This window comes from Danio rerio, chromosome 4 (genome assembly GCF_052040795.2).
Source record: "Danio rerio strain M-AB ecotype USA chromosome 4, GRCz13ab, whole genome shotgun sequence".
Taxonomy (NCBI): domain Eukaryota; kingdom Metazoa; phylum Chordata; class Actinopteri; order Cypriniformes; family Danionidae; genus Danio; species Danio rerio.
The window spans coordinates 79839433-79866199 of record NC_141024.2 but is presented as its reverse complement, the minus strand read 5'-3'; the positions used below and the strand labels follow the sequence as shown (position 1 = coordinate 79866199).

At 39.1% G+C, this 26767-nt stretch overlaps 1 protein-coding gene, 1 long non-coding RNA gene and 1 pseudogene across 5 annotated transcripts in view; 1 reads left to right on the top strand and 2 right to left on the bottom strand.

The window, feature by feature from the left end:
- The window catches only part of LOC148682998 (uncharacterized), a 256238-nt gene extending 255059 nt beyond the window's left edge, over window positions 1-1179 (bottom strand). Inside the window, exon 1 of the long non-coding RNA XR_015943186.1 lies at window positions 1024-1179. This is a non-coding gene — a long non-coding RNA (uncharacterized LOC148682998). The remainder of the gene's footprint in view (window positions 1-1023) is intronic.
- The window catches only part of LOC137491095 (uncharacterized), a 171267-nt gene that overhangs the window by 125149 nt on the left and 19351 nt on the right, over window positions 1-26767 (top strand). The window contains exon 3 of one of the 3 annotated variants that reach the window (XM_088650929.1): window positions 2733-4766. The exons of the other annotated variants lie outside the window; for them this stretch is intronic. Within the exon in view, the coding sequence (XP_088507055.1) occupies window positions 2733-3715 (983 nt within the window). The 3' untranslated portion in view covers window positions 3716-4766. Of the gene's footprint in view, window positions 1-2732; window positions 4767-26767 lie in introns of those variants that run through there. 3 annotated transcript variants of the gene reach the window in all.
- LOC103910718 (uncharacterized) lies at window positions 11796-13335 on the bottom strand (annotated as a pseudogene). Its single transcript, XR_015483510.1, has 3 exons — window positions 12963-13335; window positions 12708-12852; window positions 11796-12633 (listed from the first exon to the last, which is right to left on the bottom strand). The product of XR_015483510.1 is annotated as an uncharacterized LOC103910718 (transcript).

Sequence of the window (26767 nt, the reverse complement as noted above, 5' to 3'; positions counted from 1 at the left end):
TAATACATGTATTTCTGTATAACATCTACTAAAGTTCTTCTTGAGAAAAAAGTTAAAGTTTTACGTCACCATCATGGAGAACAGAGTTTGCTTTAGTTGGGCTCTTAGCCCTGTCATTTTTAACATTTATACATCGTGGCTGCTGCAATTGTTAAGAACTTTGTTTGAAAAGCTCCTTTGTTGTGGCAAGCCAGCCAAAAACCTAAATAAGATCTGGTGATGTTCATGTTGCTATTAAATGGCAGAGTCTGTTCTCATTTCGTATAATAAAATGTACTGCTGCTATTCAATGTTAAATCTATTGTTTTACATTATGTGTATATATATATGGCAATGATTTCTGGAAGTTTTTAAGAATATCTTGGACAATAACACTGCTCTATGGTGTAAATCGCACTCAAAGAGACATCAATAATCAGCATATGAACCTCAATAATGGTGACAACTAACAAAATTAACAGTTTAACTCACAAACAGTCAACTGAAAGTCTAAACATAAACAACAGCAGAATCAAACACAAATAAAGAAAACTGTTAGACCATCATACAACATTTATTTATACCGCAATGCATGCTGGGATATTTGTACAGTGCCACTCCCAGCATGCATTGCAGCATGAAACATTTGAGATGTTACCATTGTTGAGATACAAGGTCAGATTCATGAGGTCTGAGTGTGAATTTGTCATCACTGAACTGTTTTTGTATGTTATTTCTTTACTGTTAAGTAATTACGGAGGTATCTTTTCTGTTTCCACTTCTCATTAATTAAATTAATACCTGCAACTAAGCATAAAATCTATTGAATGTGGCCCTTCATCCAGATTTATACCAAAACATTTATCAGAACTAATTTCAGATAAATAGATTTCTTTATTTATTGACTTCCCAACTTTATTGCTATAATACAAACGTTATGTAAACTCTGCATTCAAGCAGTTGGAAAGTCTTCTTAAATGAGTTCAAGGGTGAAGAGCCCAACTAAACCAGCCCCTCACTCCATTACGGTGACACAAAAAACACCTTAATTTCTGTTGGATCTCATTGAGAATAGTATGGAAGTCAAATCAGTCAGTAATAAGTGTGTCTGCTGTTGTTTGTGGAGTTGTTTAATGAACCTCTGCTGAGACTGAAGCTGTTTTATTTGATTTGATTTTATTTAATGTTGTAACTCATGTCACTGTTTGTGTTTCTTGTTTATTTTCTTCAGTAATTGTGATTATTAACAGCAGGTGTTCATCAGTGTCTGAATTCACTCATTAGTGTTCATTAAAACTGTCAGGTGAACTATATTAGTTAACTAGTGTATGAAATAGTGAACAAGGACACAAAGTGTGATTTCAAACACAGACTTCAAAACATCGAATCTGAACTCTGATAGCTCACAGTTTTCTGCAGTTGGTTACTTTCTCGAAAACAAAAAATGTTACCCAGAAAGCACTGTTTTTAACAGAATATTACTGTTTTAGTGAAAAAACATTGTTTTACCGTAGAATCTGACCGTTTTTTAACAGCAATTTTTTACAGTGTAGGCTAATTGATGTCTGTGCGTTAAGGGTTCCCTATCCAAAAGAGCAAAAGCGAAAGTGAACTTACTTTACGTCATGTAAATATCAAATGCTCTGATGGCGCGTTGCAACTGGCTCTTAAAGGTAATGGGAGATGAGACTCTGATTGGTTTATTCTCAAAACACACCTATAACTCATTAAGAAAATAAACTCAACCCTTTCAGACCATGTGCCATGGCGCAAAGCGGATTTTCCCGTCCTTATATTAGAAAATTTAAATTATGACACACCCTAAATGCATTAGTGCCCTGCGCTTTCCGTTTTGCGCATAGACCGTCAAAATAGAGCTCTTTAAATGAATGAAAACAAGTAGCAAAGTATGTCATCTTGCCATCTCCTCATCACTACAGTTTACAGCAAACATGACATTTAAGCATTTGCATATGTTCATTCATTAATTTTCCTTCGGCTTAGTCCCTTTATTCATTAGGGGTCACCACAGCGGAATGAACAACCAACTTATCCAGCATTTATTTTAAACAGTGGATGCCCTTCCAGCTGCAACCCAGTACTGGGAAACATTTGTTATATAACACAAGTTAAATACAAGAATGCAAACTCACAAAAATAAGCGTAAGTTATGCATACTTGCCATGAACATGCAGGAATTGTCTCACTCGGGTCTTCCAAGCAAGTTGCAAATGTTTAAATCCAGTGGAAAATGCACATGAGGAAACACAACATGAGTAATCTAGAGCAAGTGCATTTGATCATTTACATTTAAAGCCACAGGCACAAAAACAGCTTGGTTTTCCTCTGACCCCAAAATTAAATATTCTTTATTTTGTATAAGGTATATGATCTGATTTTGAGCTGAAACCTCAGACACATTCTGGCAATACCAGACTTATTTTATATCTTGTAAAACAAGGTTCATAATAGGAACTTTAGAGGGATAGTTGACGCAGAAATAAAAATAGCCTCACTATTTACTTTCCCCTCATGTGGTTTTAAATCTTTACAAGTTTCTTGATCTTGTTAAACACAAAAGAAGATCTTGTGGAAAAAACGCTGGCTTTCTTTGTGTTCCAGAAGAAAGGAAATGTTTAAAACCACATGACAGAGAGTAAATGGTAAAGTCATTTTCATTTGTGGGTGAAACATCCATTTCATGCTTATCGCTTTGGGCCTTCATACTAAAGTTCACTTTTTTTTTTTTTAAGATCTGATGGTGCAGAAAGAAGAGACTCAATGGAATGAAATGGAAGAGAAACATCAAGACATAACGACTGATGAAAAACCCACACTCACTAAAAAGACTTCATTACGCAGAAGACCTCGGAAATCCAAATCTTTTTTCAGCAGTAAACAGTGTAGAAAAAGTTTCAGTCAAAAGCCAAAGCTTGATGTTCACATGAGGGTTCACACAGGGGAGAAACCTTACACCTGCGAACAGTGTGGAAAGAGTTTTCCTAAAATCCATGGCTTTAAGGCCCACATGAGAATTCACATTGGAGAGAAGCCGTACAAATGCCAACAGTGTGGAAAGAGTTTTAAGCAAAATAGCAACCTTGAAGTTCACATGAGAACTCACAATGAAGGAAGAATTTTTACTTGCACACAGTGTGGAAAAAGTTTTGCTAAAAAACACAACCTTAACATCCACATGAGGATTCACACTGGAGAGAAACCTTACACATGCACAGAATGTGGTCAAAGTTTCCCATATAAAACCACATTCAGTATCCACAGGAGAATTCACACTGGAGAGAAACCTTACAGATGCACAGAGTGTGGTAAAAGTTTCACACATAAAACCACACTCAATAACCATAAGAGAACTCACACTGGAGAGAAACCTTACAGATGCACTGAGTGTGGTCAACGTTTCCCATATAAAACCACACTCAATAACCACATGAGAACTCACACTGGAGAGAAGCCGTTTGCATGTGCTCAGTGTGGAAAGAGCTTCAGAGCCAAAGCTAGCCTCATGAATCACACGAATCTTCACACTGGAACCATAGTGTTCACATGTGATCAGTGTGGAAAGAGTCTCACACACAAAGACTCCATTAAGAACCATATGAAGACTCACTCAGGAGAGCGTTTTAGATGCAGTGAGTGTGGAAAGGCCTTTAAACATAAAAGAAGCCTCAGTGCTCACATGAAGCTTCACAATGGAGAGCAGAGTCCTCAACATTGAGGCCTTGTCCACACAAACACGGGTATATTCAAAACGGCAGCTTTTTCATGTAGTTTAGCTGTTCATTCATGTGAGAAATGACGAAATCCTTTCGAGAGGATCACATGCTTATGATTGTCCACGGCTGGTCCTGCATTAGCTAACGCATGATTCACCAATCAGATGAATCCTGATTCAATATAAATAACTATGGTTTCTTACTTCAGTTATCTTCATCTTGAGGAATCCCCCCACTCCCCCTCCTTTCTAGATTGGGCAACACGGTGGCACAGTGGTTAGCACTGTTGCCTTAAAGCAAGAACGTCACACGTTAAAGTCCCCACTGAACCAGTTAACATTTGTGTGGAGTTTTGTTCATTCACCCGATGCTCGCGTGGGTTTCCCCTGGGTTCCTTTCACAGTCCAAAATCACATGACCTAGGTAAACTGAACATTCTAAATTGGCACCATAGTCGAGCTCTTAGTAAGTCTTATATCTCCCTTTAGCGTTCTCTATATCTTTCATTAGAACAGAAACAAGTCGTTCAAACTCCCCTCTCGCCCTGTTTACGGAAGGGAGCCCAGGGCTCGAGGATCCAATGAGCTTAGAGCTCTCTCGCGGAACAAGTGTGAACTCTTGAATACATATCCAGTTACTGAAAATAAAACCCTTTGAATACCTGAAGATTTAAACTCAACAACTGAAAAGGGGTGAAGATTTTACTGTTTTATAGTGTAGATCAGGGGTCAGATCAGATTGTAGTGTGCATCTGAGTTGCTGCCGCACTGCAAGAATGCAAAATAACTCTATATGTTGATAGATTGTGTGGCTTGTTTCATATGCAAACAAGTATCTGCATCTGAGAAGGTCTGAACCAAATGGTCTACATGAACTTTAGGAGTTGTGACCCAACCAAAGTAGTTGGGTTATCTCAGAAGGGTTACATCCTTTGTTATAAAGTAGTCTCTCACAGACTGTACTTTGGATTAAGTTACTTGAAGACAGACAAGTTAACATCACTTCTGAGAAACTGCACTATTCTTTGTCTTCAATAAAGTCTTCTCCCCGTAAGAACTTTGGTCAGCTTACTTATTTTATGTATTAGAGTCATCTAATACATTGACGAGCCACCCAAGAATGGTTCAGCCAAATACAGCAAAATCTGACAATGTGTTTCAACTATATTATGAACCGATATCTATATTTGTGCACATTACACACACTGTGAAAACTGCAGGGGTCAACACAATTCTTTCATGTTGTCGCAACACAAATTAAATTAACTTAACACTTTTAACAAATTTATGTAAATTGAACATACAAAATTAAGTTGTCCCAATGAAATCTCAAGAATTGTTTAATTAAAAATAAAATAAAAAATTGATTAATAAAACATTTTAATTAATTAGTTTGAACGAGTAAAAATTGTATATATATATATATATATATTAGTGCTGTCAATCGATAAAAAAATAACTAATTAATCACACCTTTTTTTTGAAAATTAATCGCGATTAATCAAATTTAAAAGACTGAAATTTGTCATTTCCGCTATTCAAATGTAAAATATATGTAAACGCAAGACAAAAACTATTTTATATTAGAATTTTTGTTTAACTTGTTATACAGATTTCATGTAAACAACATATCTATTACAGAAATTAAAACACAGTCATGTTAGTGCCATTTGAATTTCAAATCAATCAATGCCAATAAAAAAAAAAATATATATATATATATATATATATATATATATATATATATATATATATTTTTTTTTTTTTTTTTTCAAGTTGGATTCTAAGTCTGAATATATGGAATGAAAGTCTGATTATATGGAATGAAAGTCTGAATATATTGAGTGAAAGCCAGAATATATGGAATGAAAGTCTGAATATATGGAATGAAAGTCTGAATATATTGAGTGAAAGCCAGAATATATGGAATGAAAGTCTGAATATATGGAATGAAAGTCTGAATATATGGAATGAAAGCCTGAATATATTGAGTGAAAGTCTGAACATATGGAATGAAACTTTAATATATTTAATAAAACTTAAATATGTAAAGGCGACGAAGCAAGAAGGTCGCTGGTTCGAGCCTCTGCGTTTCTGTGTGGAGTTTGCATGTTCTCCCTGCGTTCGTGAAGGTTTCCTCCGGGTGCTCCGGTTTCCCCCACAGTCCAAAGACATGTGTTACAGGTGAATTGGGTAGGCTAAATTGTCCATAGTGTACGAGTGTGTGTGTGTGTGGATGGATGTTTCCCAGAGATGGGTTGTGGCTGGAAGAGCATCCGCTGCGTAAAAACATGCTGGATAAGTTGGCGGTTTATTCCGCTGTGGCAACTCTAATATAAAAAAATAAGTTGGGATATGTGAAGTCTGAATATAAGGAAAAAATATTCACAATTGACAATTCTCAAATTCATCCTCATTAACAGAGCAATAGCATTGTAAAATTGTGCTTTAGTAAGTAGGCTTACTAAAGCATTTTCTCACTGCGCACATTAAGTGTTTTATGCTTTCTAATTAGTTAATCGTGCTTTACCATCGGCCACAGTGGCCCGATCTGTACGCTGGAACTGCTTTAGGACTGCTCAGGGAGTATAGCTCGATACTACCTTAGGTGGATAAGTCTCCCGGCTTGTTGCCAACATTTGGTCAAAGGGAGACTTTCAGCCTGTGCAATGCCTCTTTGCAGCGGAAACTTAATTGAGGATCCAAAGAGAAGATCATGGTTAGTCTATGGAACAAAATCAATGCCAAAAGTCTTGAATTAAAAAGCTTGTTGAATATCACAAACTGAAAAAAATAATACACCGTATTAACAAGTTCTTGCATTTTAATGACTTGAATTCCAGGGTTTGTATTTTTAGGTCCTGAAATTCAACATAGCTGTTGATTTAAGCTGTGAATATTTAAATGAAAAATATTTCAAACACCTTTTCATACTTAAAAATTCAATAATTCATATTCAGTTTCCAGATTTCACTTACAAAATATTCAATACCCTTTAAAAATACGATGTATAATATTCAAAAGGTCATTTTCAGTTCATTTTATTTCAGTTCAAATATTCGCTTCCATAAATTCAGTGGATCAAATTCGACTGTTAAAATTCAACATTACATCCGGGAACCACAGGAAAAGCAATAAATTGCAGATTGAAGATCGCCAGCTGCTCTAGCTTTCACCAGCAGGTGGAGATGGAATAATGTAAGATTTTTAACCCAGTAAACAGGCGAGAAAAAGGCTAATAAAGGCACAAAAGTAGAATTTAATATTAATATCAATGCCTTGGACATTATAAATGATAAAAAATGAGTAAATGAGGTTTTAATCATCTATTTTTGCCCTTATGTAACGGAAGTCAGCTAGTGATCGCGTAAACCTCACTCCTTGGATCCAGTGACAGACGTTCTGCAATCTGTAGCATCCTCGGAGCATTTGTCTCCCATGCCGGTATCGCCGGCTCGCTCCCTGCTCGGACCGGTGCGGTTACACATATACCATCTTTTGATGAATATGATGTTACACATTCTCTATCTTTATTAACTCTTTCTTCCATAGACGTGAAGTATTATTTTGACAGCTAAAGAATACAAACGTAAGAGAAACAGGAGAGGAAATTTTATAATAATACAAAATAGATAAACATTGCAGAAGAACAATTAAGAACAAAGATATTCAAAAGCAGAGAGATTTTATGAGAATGTCACACAAAACAGTTACTTGGAACTTTTAAACAGTGTTCAGGTATGATTTAAGGTTGGTTATGGATGGGGCGTCTAATTTAAAATAATTTAACATAACATGCAAATGCATTAAAGGAGGGTCTTCAGTTATTCTTTAAACGCAGCTATGTCAGGATTGGGATAGGTTATATATTTTTATTATTTAAATTATTATTATGATTGTTAATATTATTATTATATGAGATTTATTTGGGCTATTGCACTTAAGTCATCTGTGATTCTAAATTAATATTTCTATTTATCCTTTTGAGCTATCACTTTGCTATCGTCTTTCTCTTCTTTTTTTTCTATTTTTTGGGGTTCTGCCACGGCTAAACGTTTGCAAAATGTCTTTGGTTTGTCCAGATTATTGCTTTTCCTCTAAAATAGAGACGAAGCAGAAGGAAAATGAATGAATTGATGAATGAATGAAATGATTGACGTTTTTATGCATGTGCTGTGCGGCTTGCACACGACAAAGTCAAACGAGTGGCCACGAGCTCCGGTGGCCGGTCAGAGCCAGCGCCGCACATCAAACTGGTTAAGAGATGCTGGATGGCTGTCAATATATGATAGGAATTCTTCCAAAGTTTCACATGATATCTGGGCTTGTGCATAATAATGTAAAGTGAAAGTGAAAGTCATGACATTTGGCCAAGCTTAAGAATAGCCTACAAGAGTGTTTCGATTATTATATTAATCATGACATATGTCATGCTTGGGCTTATATGAATAACACCTCGCTGTTTACCATTTCCGAAAGTGGAGCTGACGTCAGCGCAAAATGTTGCTTGTATAATTGTAAAAAGAGTGATGAATATTAATGGCTTTCTTATATCTGTCATTTCTGATAATATAATTGATTTAACTAGTGTAAGCTTATGAGTATCCAACACTCATTTAGCAAAACTGCATCGCGAATGCTAAACCAATAACTTTGTCAAGCAAAAATTATGATTTTATAGGCTACTGATTTTTTTTTAAATAACAAGAAAAAAAGAAACTATTAGCTACCCTAGCAATTGTTTATTTAAATATGATCATCTCAAAATATAAAATAAAAACATAATGGTTTGACTTAGTGAAATCATAAAACACACTTGCAGAAAAGAGTTAATAGTATAATTGAGCAAATACATTCTCTCCAGTAGATGGCGATTAAAGCTCAGTAATAACCCCATGATGATGAACACTGAGCTGCTTTGCAGGAACCCCTCAACCACGCATGTCAAACCACGCATTATAAACATTAATCTTATGAAATTAGCTGAAGTGACAACTATATTAAATTTAAACCAGTTTAATTAAGTTTATATGTTTAATAACTGCAAAAAAAATCAACATTGCTAATCATAAAATACAAACGGTCGCTGAAAAGTTATAAATAACGGTTTTCTTATTTGATACTGAAAACAAATTAAAGTCAGTTATAACTGCCTATTACCAAACCACAGACGACTCATTTTATTACTTATAATTGGCTGCGACATTGCCACATTTGCGTTAATACATTTTTCCCGCCTATAGGCTACATAACAATAAAACAATATTCTGGACAAACTAAGACATTTTGCAAATGTTTAACCGTGGCAGAACCACAAAAATTAGAAAAAAAAGAAGAGAAAGACAGGCAGAGTGATAAAAAGGATAAATAGAAATATTAATTTAGAATCCCAGATGACTTATTTAAGCGCAATAGCCCAAATACATGTCATACAACAATAATATTAACAATCATAATAATAATTTAAATGATGAAAATGTATAACCTATCCCAATCCTGACATAGCTGCGTTAAAACAGCGCAAACATTACTCCTTATAGTTATGCCATATTAGACGGTTCTGTGTGAATAACTGAAGACGCTCCTTTAATGCATTCGCACGTTATGTTAAATTGTTTTAAATTACACGCCCCATCCATAACCAACCTTAAATCATACCTGAACTCTGTTTAACAGTTCCAAGTAAACTGTTTTATTTAACATTCTCATAAAATCTCTCTGCTTTTGAATATCTTTGTTCGTAATTGTTCTTAGCCCTGTCAATGTTTATCTATTTTGTATTATTATTATAATATTTCCTCTCCTGTTTCTTTTCCGTTTATATTCTTTAGCTGTCAATATAATACTTCGCGTCTATGGAAGAAAGAGTCAATAAAGACAGACAATGTGTAACATCATATTCATCAAAAGACGGTTTATGTGCAAGTAACTGCACCGATCCGAGCAGGGAGCGAGCCGGCATGGGAGACAAGCTTCGAGGATGCTAAAGATTGCAGAACAACGTCTGTCGCTGGATCCGAAGACTGAGATTCACGCGATCACCAGCTGGCTTCCGTTACATAAGGGCAAATATAGATGACTAAAACCTCATTTACTCATTTTACTCATACTTTTTATTATTTATAATGTCCAAAACATTGATATTAATATTAAATTCTACTGTTGTGCCTTTATTAGCCTTTTTCTCGCCTGTTTACTGGGTTAAAAATCTTACATTATTCCATCTCCACCTGCTGGTGAAAGCTAGAGCAGCTGGCGATCTTCAATCTGCAATTTATTGCTTTTCCTGCAGTTCCGGGATGTAATGTTGAATTTTAACAGTCGAATTTGATCCACTGAATTTATGGAAGCGAATATTTGAACTGAAATAAAATGAACTGAAAATGACCTTTTGAATATTATACATCGTATTTTTAAAGGGTATTGAATATTTTGTAAGTGAAATCTGAAAATTGAATATGAATTATTGAATTTTTAAGTATGAAAAGGTGTTTGAAATATTTTTCGTTGAAATATTCACAGCTTAAATAAACAGATATGTTAAATTTCAGGACCTAAAAATACAAACCCTGGAATTCAAGTCATTAAAATGCAAGAACTTGTTAATACGGTGTATTATTTTTTTCAGTTTGTGATATTCAACAAGCTTTTTAATTCAAGACTTTTGGCATTGATTTTGCTCCATACTGTAAGTGTCTGTCGACTACAGCACAAAGTACGATTGCAGTTTGTGCTGACAATTCAATGGATATAAGGCATAAAGATAAAGATAAGGCAGAACTTTGAGACGAAGGAGGGCATCATTGTAACAGCTGATGTAAAGATGGAATATTTCTGCAGGCCTATATACACCAGCAATACAGACCACCCTTCTTATTTTCAATAGGCCTCGGCTGGGTCACTTGGCATTTCTTTGTTTGCATGTTTGTTCTCGCCGTGTTCGCCTAGGTTTCCTCCGGGTGATCCGGTTTCCCTCAAAAGTCCAAGGACACGAGAACAGGTGAATTGGATATGCTAAAACTGACTGTAGTGTATGTGTGTGAAGGAGTGTGCATGGACGTTTCCCAGTGTTGGGTTGCAGCACGAATGGCATCCGCTGCATAAAACATATGGTGTATAAATTGAAGGTTCATTCCACAGTGGTGACCCCAGATTAATAAACAGTCTAAGCCAAAAGAAAATGAATGAATAAGCAAGGTCTAAAATACTGCAAGACGTTTTAACTATAACAAGTTGTGAATAAAACAGTGAAATAAGTTTAAAAGTAAAGATTTACTTTTTTTCTGTTTTGGTTTGCAAAGTTTGTTTTACTTTTTTTTTTTTTTTAAATTAAAACAACTTTTCCCTGCCCAGTATTGTAATAATAATAATAATAATGAGTAAAAAAAAAACATTTAAAAGAAAATCTGTGGACACGTGTAGCCCTGCATTATATATGTTGATGGGAAGACATTGTATCTAGAATATCATTATGATTCTCATATTTCCATGTGTTAAAGCAAGACAAACACGTCCACTAACTCGAGCTTTGTGCAAATACATTTTTTCCCCCTAATAAACACACAGACACGTCAAACCGCTAGAACAGCATACAGCAAAAATAACACACAAAAGCATAAAAATATATATAATTTGTTCGAAGGCCTAAATGATTTATTTTGAGGGAAGTATTTGTTATTTAGGCGGTTCATTCTGCTGTTGCGGCTCCATATAAATAAAAGGACTTAGCCAAAAAAGATAATGAATTAATTTCTTAAAGTTTGAATACAATTAAAAAAAAGACACTGAATTGTCTTTGTTTAACATTATTATTACCAGAAGTAAAGTTTAGTTTAAATATTTCAAAACATTTTCAATAAAACAAGTTGTGATTGAAAACAATAATAATAAAATCAAGTTTTAAAGTTAAGATTTGTTTATTTTTTGTTTTGGATTTGCAAGTTTTTGTTTTACCTTTTTGCAGTTCAACAGTTTTTCCCCGCCGCCCAATATTGTAATGTAAAAAAATAAATAAATAAAATTACAAATAAATAAAGACATAACGACTAGGATTACATTTTCAAAAGGGAAACATTCACTGAACAACAAGAACATCAAAACATGCAGAACAATTTAACCAATGAAATGAAATCAGGAAAGTGTTGTTTCTTCCGAACCGTCTTCAGGCCACCCGAGCTAAACGGACGTCCCTTCGCCGTGATTTGCATCACCAGCTAGCTTAGCTGCAGCAAGAGGCTGATCCTTCGCGCCTGAATCCACCGCTCCCACCGGCTGAACGGAAACTAAGAAGCCATCCAAGCTCATGGTCAGATCGAACCCCAGTGCTGTAAGGAGGTGGTCCTCGATGGCCTCTGCATTGTTGAATAACGACGAAAGGCTGGCGTCGCGGAGATAGCGAGTAAGCACTGAATTAGTCAAGAGGACTTTCTCGGCGCCATCATCCTCAGTCACCACCATTCCTTTGCCACCGAACACCGTGAGGAAAGACAGCGACGCCTGCATAAAGTGGCAGCTCTCGCATCATCGAGAAGTTGGACTTCTCGTGGAACTCCGGCTGTCTGAAATGGCAATGGTCTGAAATCGTAACTTCGATGCCGTTAAAGCTGCTGCTTTAAAGCACCCTTAGTTTGGCCTCTGGCTGCCTGCCCTTTGCTCTCCTCCACCTCAGCGATTTCCTCCACAATGTTGGAGGAACCTGTGGTGAGACAGATGCACCCTTCTCTCCTAGGCGTCACGTCGTTCCTTAAGGAGTAGGATCTGGAGCACTCAGCCGCATTGACGTAGGTGTCCCAAAGCGTCAGCTTAATTTCACCAGTGACATAGCTGACCCTCAACTCATTCAGCTCACAGTCAGCGCCGTTGACGTTGACCACCCTGCTCATGCATCCTTCTCGCTGAACTCAAGCGCGCACTTCTCCCACCTGTAAGACACAAAGACAGGTTAAGTCCGCTGTCCGCTTTGCAGGTGCCTCAAACCAACTGCAACAACACTCACCTTTTGCCCGGGACCGAGCGCCTTGACCTCGGCCACGGTCATCTTCTTGCAGTTTGGGGGTGCGCAGCGCAGAAACGGCAGGTTGGCAGCCTCCACACTGGTGTTCGCGGAGCAGACGACATTGAAGCCTACGGATCCAAGAAACCTAGACAGAAAGCAAGAGCGCCGTTAGTCAAACCGAGGCAGCCTCGCTGCCACAGCACAAATCGTGCTGCTGTCAAAACTGATCTGCGAGAAGGGTGAGGACGGGCTTACTCAGGCTGCGTCTGATGTTGCGCAGACGGACACCGTTGCTGCTTCTCACAGCTTAGTTGAACACGACTTGCTTCTCTATGGCGAACACCACCACTCTGTGATATTCTTCTCTGGCGCTCTGAATTATTGCTGAGAAATAGGGGCTGTTTCGCCTAGACTGCCGTCTGGGCGACACGTTGTGTATAAAGCCCTCTACTATGTTTTCCTCAACCTTCGGAGCCTTGGCAGGACTGGCCATATCGATATACACTGTTGCCAGCTGGACGAATAAAGTGTACCAAGACAGGTGATCTGCGAGTAAACAGTGCGGGAGGTGAATATTTATAGGCAATCCCCGCCTCCTGTATGCAAATGAAAGCCAACAGAATGTTGATCAAACCTCTTTGATTGGCTCTCACCAAGTTGCAGATATTGGCCACAAGTAGCCATGCATTGTATAGCTTTAGATAAGTATATTTTATAACGAGAATCATTGTTATTCTTGCATTTCCATGTGTTACAGAGGAGCGGATGCCTGCACTAACTTGAATATTGTGCAAATGTCTTGTGTTTTCCCTAATAAAGACGCAGACATGTCAAAGCGCTACAACAGCATATAGCAAATATAAAACGCACACAGACACACACAAAAAAGTAAAAAATATATTTCCTATGTTCGAAGGCCTAATTTATTTGTTATTTTGCGGAATGTATCTGTTATTTGACGTTTTAATATTCGCTCAGGCTTGGCGGACTGCAGGCCTATATACACCAGCAATACAGACCACCCTTTTCATTTTCAATAGGCCTAGGCTAGGTCACTTGGCATTTCTGTGTTTGCATGTGTTACGGTCCCTATAACTTAAATAAGACTCGTGATCAAAAGACAACGTAACATAATAAACAACGGCCAAAGTTCTCCAGCTAAATTATTTATTAATATAACATAACCAACAAAACAATCCAAATTGACAAGAGATGGGGAGCCCAACAACATAATAAAGAACAACCAAACAAACCTAAAGCAGATTGGAGCTCCCCACTCCAAACAAATATCAAAAGGAAAGCATAAAGGAGAACACAACAATAAAGCCGTCAAAGACTGTGGTGACATGGAGGAATGAGGGCCGTAGAAGTCCGCATCCGTTCGTTTTAAAGGCCTGACGCCACTGGATTAACCAATAGAAAACTGAAAAGGGAAAAGGACAAACAAGATCAATTAATTATTAAGGGCAGGAGTGAACGCCACACGCAACACCTCCACCCCCAAAATGGTGACTGGTAAACAAAACAAAAAGACAATAAACACCACCCATCACCATATGGTAATACGTGACATCGCATCGGCCAGCACATTATTTTTACCGGCAACATGTTTCATGTCCAAGTTAAAGGCTTGGACAAACAAAGCCCATCTCATTAAGCGTTGGTTAGAATTACGCATTCTATGAATAAAGATGAGAGGGTTGTGATCAGTGTAGACTGTTATTGGATAAGATGATGATCCAATATAAACTTCAAAATTGTTAAGGGCCAAAACCAGCGCCAGAGCTTCTTTTTCGATTGTGGAGTATGCTTTTTGATGTTTCTGGAATTTTTTTGAAAAGTAGCACACTGGGTGCTAAACTCCATCAAGCCCATCCTGCAATAGCACAGCGCCTGCCCCTACATCGCTAGCATCAACAGCCAATTTGAATGTACGGTCGTACACTGGAGCCGCCAAGACGGGTGCATGCATTAAAAGGTGTTTAAGTGACTCAAAAGAATGTTGACATTCCGGTGACCATTTAAAAACCGACTTCGGACTTAATAGGTCGGTGAGAGGAGAAACTACTGTCGAAAAGTTTTTACAAAAATTACGGTAATATCCCGCCATTCCCAGAAAGCGCTGTAATTCGCGACGTGTGGAAGGGACTGGAAATGACGTGATAGCCTCAATCTTGGCGTGTACTGGTTTTACCATGCCACTACCCACAATCTTACCCAAGTAGACTACCGTTGCTTTTGCAAAATCACATTTGGCCAAATTAACTGTTAAATTGGCATCAGTCAGTTTCTCAAAAACCTGTGTCAACTGATGGATGTGTTCTTGCCACGTTGTTGAATGAATAACGATGTCATCTAGATACACCTCACATCCTGGCACTCCCCCCAACACGCAGTTAACTAACCGCTGAAATGTCGCGGGCGCATTGCGTACCCCAAAAGGCATTACTGTCTACTGTAAGAAGGCATCAGGTGTAACAAATGCCGAGATTTCCTTTGCACGTTGAGTTAATGGCACCTGCCAAAATCCTTTAAGAAGGTCTAACTTTGTCACAAACACAGCCGACCCCACACGGTCAACACAATCTTCCATACGAGGAAGAGGGTGACAGTCAGGTTTTGTGACATTGTTAACCCTTCTAAAGTCTGTGCAGAAACGTTCAGATCCATCAGACTTCATAGCCAAAAGACAGGGAGAGCTCCATGAGCTAATACTAGGTTCTGCAATACCATGCGCCAACATATAATTGACTTGATTTTGTAGTCGCTGACGTTTCACAGGGTTGACGCGGTATGGATGTTGTTTAATCGCAGCATTAGCACCAACATCGATGTCATGCTGCAGCACATGAGTCTGAGATGGAACATCTGAAAACAGGGAAACATGACACTTAATTAATTTAAATATGTCTGTTCTCTGTAAATCAGAAAGATGCAAAAAACAAGAGTCAAGATTAGCAAGCATCTCAGAATTTTTTTAACATCCTTGAACTGTAGCCACAGATGGACTCTCAATGTCGCCGCCAGCTTCAAGATCAGACAGCGACTCAGAGTTCTCAATGACACTGTCAGCACCCGATGACAACCCGGAAAATGATTGTACCTGTAACACACTTGAGACAGTTGAACACTCAGTGTTAGGTATAGATGGATCTGTTTTTATTTTTTTAGAGCTGTGAGGAATCATTTGCCCATGATCATAATAAGGTTTGATCATGTTGATGTGGCAGAGTCTGCTACGACGAACACGGTCGGGGGTAGCAACCACATAATCCCTATCACTTACCCTTTTTTCAATGACATAAGGTCCACTATACCTCGCTTGAAGGCTACAGCCAGGAATCGGTAAAAATACCAAAACTTTATCCCCCGGCTTAAACTGTCTGTCCACACTGTTCTTATCAAACCAGTTTTTCATCCTGGATTGAGCAACTGCTAAATTCTGTTTAGCCAGATCACATGCACGATGTAGCTTGTGCCAAAAAGAGCTAAAATAATCCAGTATATTTTTTTGTTCCGATTCATTCAACCAATTGTCTCGCAGCAATTTCAAAGGGCCACGAATATTATGTGCAAACACCAATTCTGCTGGGCTGAAGCCAGTAGATTCCTGCACCACTTCTCGAGCTGCAAACAAAAGCAAGTGCACACCCTCATCCCAATCCTTTTCAAACTCCAGGCAATATGCACGAAGCATTGTTTTAAGGGTCTGATGAAATCTCTCCAATGTGCCCTGGCTTTCAGGATGGTAAGCACTTGAAAAGTTATGGGATATTTTCAGCTGATTGGTGACCTGTTTAAAAACACGAGACATAAAATTTGTCCCCTGGTCCGTTTGAATTACCTTGGGAAGCCCAAACAGTGAGAAGAACTTGGTCAGTGCTTTTACTACTGACGTGGCCGTAATTTTGCGCATGGGTATGGCCTCAGGAAAACGTGTTGAAGCGCACATAATGGTCAACAAAAATTTACTGCCAGATTTGGTCCGAGGCAATGGGCCTACACAGTCCACCACGACATGATCAAACGGCGAGTCTACAGCTGGAATAGGATATAAAGGGTAAGGTGGAATCGGTGGATTTGACTTTCCAGCTATTTGACAAGTATGACATGTTCTACAATGCCACTTCACATCCCGTTTTAGACCTGGCCAAAAAAAATTACGCAAAATACGATCATAGGTTTTGGTGACACCCAAATGACCAGCTAAGGGGTTGTCATGAGCTAAACTGAGTATTTCACCTCGAAGCTTTTTTGGAACAACAATTTGTGTTACAGTGCTCCAATCATCATGCACAGAAGCAGAAGATGGCGTCCACTTGCGCATTAAAATGTTATTTTTGACAAAATAACCAGACACATTGTCGATAAGCTTTTCTTCAGGGACAGCCAATTCATACAGAGAAACGAGCGAATCATCACTCCTTTGTTCAGAAATTAGATGTTCTTTTGACATACGAACCCCACTAAAGTTTTCAGACAGCTCAGAACATTCTAGCACATTGTCAGCTGATGAGTTTTCACATTTTCTATCCAACTCTGTAAAATCAGAGACTGAAGATGGAGAACTCAGAACAGGGCCACTATCAGAGTCTACTTTAGGTTCTCTGTCAAGATCTATCATAAAACTATCCTCCAAGCCATCAGAGTCTATCAAGTTAGCTTTAGCCATTGACCGAGTGACAGCACATACAGGAAACACTGTTGGATACTTCACCTGCAGTTCATCTGGGCCTTCAGACAAAAAGGGCACAGCAGTTACTTCAGGACTCACTAAGATTTTGCCCCCAGCAAGATCATTCCCCAAGAGAAAATCCACTCCTTTTATTGGAAAAGCTGTGCATGCTGCAACTGCTACTGGACCAGACACCGGATCCGACTCAAGCTGGACAGAATGCATTGGCAGGTTAACAAGTTTCATTCCAAATCCCTGAACAATCTCATTGCAGTTTAACGAAGTTTTATCAGAAAGAGGCAACACACTTTGTAGAATGATAGATCTAGAAGCGGCAGTATCACGCAAGATGGTTACAGGAACTTTTACATCACTGTCTGACAAGGAAACAACTCCCTTCATTATAAATAGTAAGTAAATCTCCAAATCAACACACCCAGACTGAAAAAGGTTTGATGTTGAGACTTTTTCTACCAGTGCCACAGTTTTAGGCTTCTTTTTATTCAACAAAAAACAGCTGTTGATTAAATGACCACGTTTTTTGCAATAAGCACATACTGGCCTTGGCCTAGCCGCATCTTTAGCACTGTGCTCAGTGTGAAAGTGCGTGACAGGACTACGCTGCAACGGAGAGAAAGATGGCTTTTCAAAGCTCTCTCTGTGAGTCAGAACATATTCATCTGCTAATACCGCAGCATCTAGTACATTAGTGACTTTCTGTTCATTCAAGTACGTTGCAATTTTGTCTGGTAGACAATTTTTGAATTCCTCCATTAGAATTAGATCACGAAGCTGTTCTAAATTTTTCACTTCTTGTGCAGAACACCAACGATCAAAAAGTACAGTTTTTTCACGACCAAATTCGACATAAGTTTGGCTTTCAGCTTTTTTATAACGCCTAAACTTTTGCCAATAGGCCTCGGGTACTAATTCATAAGACCTTAAAACAGCAGATTTCACCTGATCATATTTTAAACTTAATTCAGGTGAAAGAGAAGCATATGCCTCCTGGGCTTTTCCTGTGAATACACATTGCAAAAGAAAAGTCCATACCTCTTTAGGCCATTTCAATGTCGTAGCCACTCGTTCAAAAAGTACAAAATATTTGTCCACATCTCTCTCTGAAAAAGGAGGAATTAAACAAATGCATTTATTAATGTCAAAGTCTGTTTCCGGATCAAAATCCCTTGACTGCCTAGACAAACGAGCAGATTCACGTCTTCCAATTTCCTGTATCTCAAATTTACGCAGCTCAAATTCATGCTTTAGCTCTTTTTCCTTGAGCTCCAATCGCCGTATTTCTACTTGCAACTCAAGTCTACGCAATTCAGAGTCAGGCTGCACATCAGCATGTGAAGTGACTGCACTAACAGGAGGAAGGATACTCATTTCACATAAGGCTGTATGCAATTCATTTTTAATTTTCTGTTTTTTCTCTTGTTTAGAGAGTGGTACATCAAAGTGAGCAGCAATAGAGAACAGATTACTTTTAGTACACTGTTCAAGTTTCTCTATGCTCGGATGAGCAACAAATTCCTCTAAACTAAACTCCATAATAAGATTGAAAAACACGCAGTCAAAATATTTATAACAAATATACAAAAAAATCAAATCTGCGTCAAATCTTAATCATCCAACAGCAAATTACAAACTTCCGCAAATTAACTATATAACAAAATAGAAAGATAATGCAAAGGAAAGTGAAGTGACAACAAACGTTACAAAGTATACCAAATGCGAGCAAATACACCCCTCTATCTGCGCCTGCCTAACGGAACTTTACCTGTCTAACTCACCTAGTCTTCACGCAGTTCAGCGGCGGGTTATTATGCACTAAAAACCAGCAGGATTGTGAGACAATCTATAATGGACGACCCCACAAAATCCTACGGACGTGCTCCCGAGATATCTGCGTTAACAGATAACACTAACCGCCTCTTTGCGACACTACAAAAACAAAAAACAGACGAAGTCTTTGCCATGCAACCGCGTTGATAAAGCAAAACAAACACGATGTTCACACACACACACATGACCACGCTCCGGTGTGACACGCTACGCGGGATTCCCTATGACGCGAAATTCCCCATGAGAACCAAACGTTATAGTCTAACGATCTATCGTTCAGTAAAGTCAAACAAGTTTGGTATCAAAAAGAGAACAAAGTGAAACAACTTAAAGAGAAGCGGACGAGCCCCCAATTATGTTACGGTCCCTAACTTAAATAAGACTCGTGACCAAAAGACAACGTAACATAATAAACAACGGCCAAAGTGCTCGAGCTAAATTATTTATTAACATAACATAATCAACAAAACAATCCAAATTGACAAGAGATGGGGAGCCCAACAACATAATAAAGAACAACCAAACAAACCTAAAGCAGGTTGGAGCTCCCCACTCCAAACAAATATCAAAAGGAAAGCATAAAGGAGAACACAACAATAAAGCCGTCAAAGACTGTGGTGACGTGGAGGAATGAGGGGCCGTAGAAGTCCGCTTCCGTTCGTTTTAAAGGCCTGACGCCACCAGATTAACCAATAGAAAACTGAAAAGGGAAAAGGACAAACAAGATCAATTGAAAGTAATTATTAAGGGCAGGAGTGAACGCCACAAGCAACACAAGCGGTCTAATTATTTAGGGGGCTAATAATTCTGACTTCAACTGTACACTAACAGCATGAATTAAGTATTCGTAGATTACACACAAAATCAATGCAAAAGCTTAATTCTCAAAAACAACATGACAGTGTGTTATTTTACTACGGCGTCTGCTGGCTTGCACACTAATCCAGAACTCCACACCCTTCCGACAGCAATTGTACGGCCCGACTATGAGCGCAGAAATGAAAAATGGAAAATCACAATAATGTGTCATTATTTAAAGTTTGTTCTGAGATCAGATTCAAATGCAACAACACAAACTTGTAGAACTGAAAATTAAACCGAGTGACAATTATACGTTGTTGAAGTACTCAGAAAAAATGGAAAATGAAAGTTTGAAATGCATTTTTCATTTGTTTAATTTTGACGGTGTGAATTAGACAAAGCACTGCAAAGCGTTACACTGATCTACAGACCTCTGACACCTCATATTTCACATTTGATGTATGATATATGTATAATTTATTAAGATAAGATCAGGTTAAGCCAATTACTTGTTTATATATTTAGTTTGTTAGTTGGCAGTAAAAACGTCTGCTGACAAATACATTTTAAGGAATGTCAGCAGTTTTTCTTCCTGTTTAACTGTAAGGGCTGGTTTAACTTTTCTTTCAATTTCATAACTGTAGATTTAAAGTTATATTTTGTGCTGATTTATGGAGTGAACATGATATTAATGATTAAAAACACTTTCATAACATTAAGAAATAAAGTGTTCAGACACAGTGTTGAAATGACACGTAATGAAGCGTAATGGTAGAAGTATCAAACTTACATGCAGAAGTACAGAAGCTCTTGTGCAGCAGAAACACAATCTGAGCTCTTTCACTCTTTCAGTTCTTCCTTTTCTTCTTCTTCCTGGTTTATTGCCTTTCAGGAACTCAACTTGGAAGGTGCATTACTGCCACAACCAGACTGGAACACTTCTTGAAATCCATGTAGATCTAAAAAAAGACTGCAGTTTTATAAAACCTTTTCCAATACTTTGGAAAATACTGGAAGTTTTGTACAGTGCATCTTGAAAGTATTCATAGCGCTTCAATTTTTCCACATTTATTTTATGTTACAGCCTTATTCCAAAATAGATTAAATTCATTTATTTCCTCAAACTTCTACACACAATACCAATACCACAATAATGACAATGTGAAATTTTTTTTTTAATTGTTACAAATTTATTAAAGCCAGGTTTCTTTACAGTTGTAATTAAAGTATTCAGTTGTAATAGTTTTAAACCATTCGAGCTGCATTAGATGAAAGAGAAGCTAATTCAGTATAGAGCACATATTTCTCTGTGCATCACAAATGTGAGCATTACCAAATGCATTACCAAATGCACTTCTCTTTTATATCATTTCATGCAGTTTTAGCCTAATTGATACAATAGAAAGTCTTAAAGAAGGCAAACAGTTCAGCATCACTGAGTAGGATATTCGGGAGATGCATTTAGGCCCGCTTAAACATTATAGCCTATTTCTCATATAAAGAGCAAATATTAAAGAGCATATTGTAGGTTAAAAAACTATTTAAAAAAAAAGGTAGAATCATTTGTGAAAATACTCTATAATACCATAAAATACCAAATAAAAATCCGCTTTTTTTTTTTTAAACCACCCAGATGTCAGAAAGGGGACTCATCTGACAGGCGCGTGCTGATAACAGTGAAGCAGAGTAGCACTGGTTGTTAGTTTTGGTGAAAATTATCATCATCGTAGTATATTATTGCATTTATGGGAACTGCACAAACTCCAGCCTGTCACCATATCAAGTCCACAAGTTTCCCATTGCTATTTTGGTTCATTTGTGTTAGTAAAACGGAATGAATCCAATAAGACCAAAAGCTGATGTAAAAATGGTGAAATACATGCTCCTGGATCAGTCGGAGATGCAGCTTGATGAAAATGAGAACTGTACATGGTAAGACAACTTGTTTTTCTTTTATATTTGTCAACTTTCAAATCAGTAAGCATTATTATTTGAGTAATTAGAAGCAACGCAATGTGTTTAAGTTGGAGTAGCCTGCAGTACAGCACTTTGTTTGCTTAGCTAATTAATTTATTGTCATGTACTGTATTTATAAGGCGTTGGGAGACGCATCTGCAGCTGTGATGCTGACCAGTAGCTGAAGACTTTCTCTCCACGGGTCTCTTACTCAACTGTGCTTCACTTTGGCTCACAGAGTAACCTCAGACCTTCACCTCGTTCATCAGGTAGATTATTATATTATATCTTAATTATACATGGTATTATCTGTTTACAAAAAGTAATAGAAGGGCAAAAAATTACTGGAATATTTCTATATAAGGCAGGCTGGTAAAACTCAAACATTATCTTTGATTTCCTTTTTTTAATATACTGTAAACCATTGACTTGCATTGTATCTATTTTCCTACTATATAAGTCAATGGTTACAGGTTTTCAGCTTTCTTCAAAATATCTTCTTTTGTGATCAACAGAAGAAAGAAAGTCATAAAAGATTGGAACCACTTGATGGAGAGTAAAAAATATTCTGTCGTCAATGAGGAAAATGCACTTTTTATTCATATATGAGGAATATTCATCTAGTACAGGAGTCACCAACCTTTATGAAACTGAGAGCTACTTCTTGGGTACCGATTAATATGGAGGGCTACAAGTTTGATAAACACTTCACAAATAACAAATTTGCTCAATTTACTTTTAATTATACTTTATGTTTTTGGTAATAATTAATGATATTCTTCCCTGTGAAGACACTGATCATGTTAATGATTCTCACAAAAGTTATTAACAATGATTTAACAGGGTGGGAAATAGCCTGTATTTAATGTATCAATGTGCAACACTTTATTTTTATATATCTCTGCAAATATTTACAATTTTAAATGATTACTTCTTTATTAGATGAAGCTTACTGGTAAGTGGCGCTATGGTGAGCTATTTTTAGAACAGGCCCACGGGCAACACATGTGATCCTCGTGGGCACCATGTTGGGGACCCCTGATCTAGTAGAAGAAAAACAAATAACATTTGAAAAACTGAAGTTTGGGTAACACTATAATAACTACACACTATAAGCCACTTATTAAGCATTAGCATCTAATTAATTTATTATCTGTTAAGCATTAACTCTACAATAATAAATGTTAGTAAGCAGTTTATAACTGCAGCTATAAATGCTGTATTATTGACTTACAACCACATCTATGTGCTTAATAATTCTACTTTCATACTTTGTTAATGATTTATTTTTCATTACTAAATTAAGTATTGCATTATTTACAAACCATTTGTATTTAAGAGTAGTTGTGTCACGGGTAGAAGAAGGAGTGAACTCAAGTGCAGAACACAAAGTGTTTATTAAGGAGAAAGTCTTTGCAAAGGAACAAAAAACCCAATCGGGTGAGTGCCGGGGAAGTGCCGTGGAAAACAGTCCAGAAACAACGGTAGACTCGTTCACTGGCAGCCCTGAACACAAATATGGGGTGAGTAACAGACCGTTATACACACACACCAACGACAACAGACTGACAAACATGAAGGGAAATGACGTGCTATAAATAGGAACAAAGGGATGAGAAACAGGTGGAGCGGATCACTCCGATGACTTGTGAATACTAGAAAAGCAGGTGACTGAAGGTAATCTGTAACATTGAACTTGAGAGAGTGAGAACACAAGGTACGGTGACAGTACCTTCTCCCTCAAGAACGCCTCCTGGCGTTCCCTGAAGACTCACCATGGGTCTGATGAAACTGATCAATGAGAGAGCGGTCCAGAATGTCCCGAGCTGGGATCCAACACCTTTTCTCCGGGCCATACCCCTTCCAGTCTACCAGATATTGATATCCTCTGCCCCTCCTCCTCAGGTCCAGCAGCTGGCGCACTGTATAAGTAAGTGTACCCTCAACTAGTCTGGGAGGTGGAGGAGCAGAGGTTAAAGGCTGTAGGGGGAGCGAAAAACGGGCTTAATTTTAGACACATGGAAAACCGGGTGAATGTTTTTAAACCGAGGGCTTAATTTGAGTCGAACTGACACTGGACTGAGGACCTTGATGATGGTGAAAGGTCCAATGAATTTAGGTCCCAATTTACGTGAGGGAAGTCTGAGTGGAATATCCTTAGAGGACAACCAGACTTTCTGACCACACACGTAAAGAGGGGGTACGGAATGGTGGCGATCCGCAGATGCCTTGTTTCTGTCGCCAGTCCGAATAAGGGCTTTCCTGGCAAGCCTCCATGTTTGGAGACATCTCTGAATGAATGCCTGGGCAGAGTGAACAATGGCATCTGGTTCTTGAGAAGGGAATAGAGGGGGTTGGTAGCCTAAGCAGCACTGGAAGGGAGACAAATCCGTAGACGAGACCGGGAGGGAGTTATGCGCATATTCGACCATGGTTAATCTGGAAGACCAAGACGACGGTTCCTCGGACGCAACACAACGCAGGACCCTCTCCAGTTCCTGATTAGCTCGCTCGGCCTGGCCGTTAGTCTGTGGGTGGTACCCTGAAGAAAGGCTAGCGTTTGCCCCTAGCTGTCGGCAGAATTCTGCCCAAAATTTTGACACAAATTGGGGACCCCTGTCTGAAACCACGTCAACCGGGAGGCCATGAATACGGAAGACGTGGTCCAAAACAATGGCTGCTGTCTCCCTCGCTGAAGGTAATTTGGGGAGGGATATAAAGTGTGCCGCCTTCGAGAATCTGTCCACCACAGTGAGGACTACTGAATTGCCACTGGATGGGGGTAACCCAGTGACAAAGTCCATCGCTATGTGTGACCAGGGTCGCGAAGGGACGGGCAGTGGCCTGAGTAGCCCTGCTAGTGGTCGATTCGAGCCTTTAGCTACTGCACAGACCGGACAAGCCAATACAAACCGACGAGTGTCCCGCGCCATCGATGGCCACCAGAACCGTTGCTTAATTAACCCCGTGGTGCGATCTGCTCCTGGCTGGCAGGCTAGCTTCGACGAGTGACCCCACTGTAAAACCTTGGTCCGGACCGACTCAGGCACGTATAGCAGATTACTGGGACATTTGGTGGGCGTGGCGATCGTACGAAGAGCCTTACGGACCACAGACTCTACCCCCCAAGTTACCCCTGCAACCACACGTTCAGGTGGCAGGACAGCAACTGGAAGGGTGGGTCTGGCCTCACCCTCACCTAGACGTGATAGGGCGTCGGCTTTTCCATTCTTAGACCCCGGGCGATAAGAAATATGAAAATCAAACCGGCCAAAGAATAGTGCCCAACGAGCCTGACGAGAATTGAGACGTTTGGCTGATCTAATGTATTCTAGATTTTTATGGTCGGTCCAGAGCACAAAAGGAACCCCCGATCCTTCTAGCCAGTGACGCCACTCACCCAATGCCAACCTGACAGCCAATAACTCCCTGTTCCCGATGTCGTAATTTCGTTCCGAAGGTGTTAATCGATGAAAAAAGAAAGCGCAGGGGTGTATTCTGCCGTCCGACGAGGACCGTTGGGATAAAATAGCTCCCACACCTACTTCTGACGCATCCACCTCCACCACAAACTGACGAGATGGGTCTGGATTACTTAAAATAGGTGCAGAAATGTAACATCTCTTTAATTTAGGCTGTCTGAGCCTGGGGTGACCACTCAAATCGCTTGTGGATGGAGGTAAGATTAGTCAGAGGCAGAGCAACCTGACTAAAATTGCGAATGAACCGCCTGTAAAAATTGGCAAACCCCAGAAATCGCTGGACCGCTTTGCGACTGTCTGGGGTGGGCCAATCCTCAACTGCTTTTACTTTGGCAGGATCCATTCGCACTCCCGCGGGCGACAGAACAAACCCCAAGAACGACACCGACTGTGTATGGAAGTCACACTTCTCCACCTTGGCGAAGAGACGATTCTCCAGCAGCCACTGAAGCACCCGCCTGACGTGAAGGACATGTTCCCGTTCATTCTGGGAAAAAAATCTGAATATCATCAAGGTAAACGAACACAAAACGATTTACCATGTCCCTGAGCACATCATTGACGAGTGCTTGGAAAACCGCCTGTGAATTGGAGAGCCCAAAGGGCATAACGAGATATTCAAAATGACCAGTAGGGGTGTTAAAGGCGGTCTTCTATTCGTCCCCCTGCCTAATCCAAACTAGGTGGTAGGCATTGCGGATGTCTAATTTTGTGAAGATGGTTGCTCCCTGCAGGAGTTCGAAGGCCGATGACATCAGTGGCAAAGGATAACGATTCTTTACAGTGATGTCATTCAGCCCCCGATAATCTATGCAGGGACGCAAGGAACCATCCTTCTTCTCCACAAAAAAACCCCCGCCCCAGCTGGAGAGGAACAGGGACGTATAATACCTGCTGCTAGAGAATCATGGATGTACTTCTCCATGGCCTCCCTCTCAGGTTTAGACAGAGAATATAAACGCCCCCTAGGTGGAGAAGTGCCAGGTAACAGATCAATAGCACAGTCGTACGGGCGGTGCGGAGGGAAAGATAAAGCCCGGGACTTACTGAACACAGCTCTCAGATCATGGTAAACGACAGGTACGCCAGTTAGGTTCACTTCCTCCTGCAACATAGAAAGAGAAGAAAGGGGAGAACAAGCAGAGCCAAGACAATGAGACAAACAATAGGAACTCCAAGAGGATATGGAGCTAAGAGTCCAATCAATCTGTGGATTGTGCTTAAGTAGCCATGTGTGACCCAAAACAAGGGGAGCAGTGGGAGAGTGAATGAGGAGAAACTGTAACTGCTCCACGTGA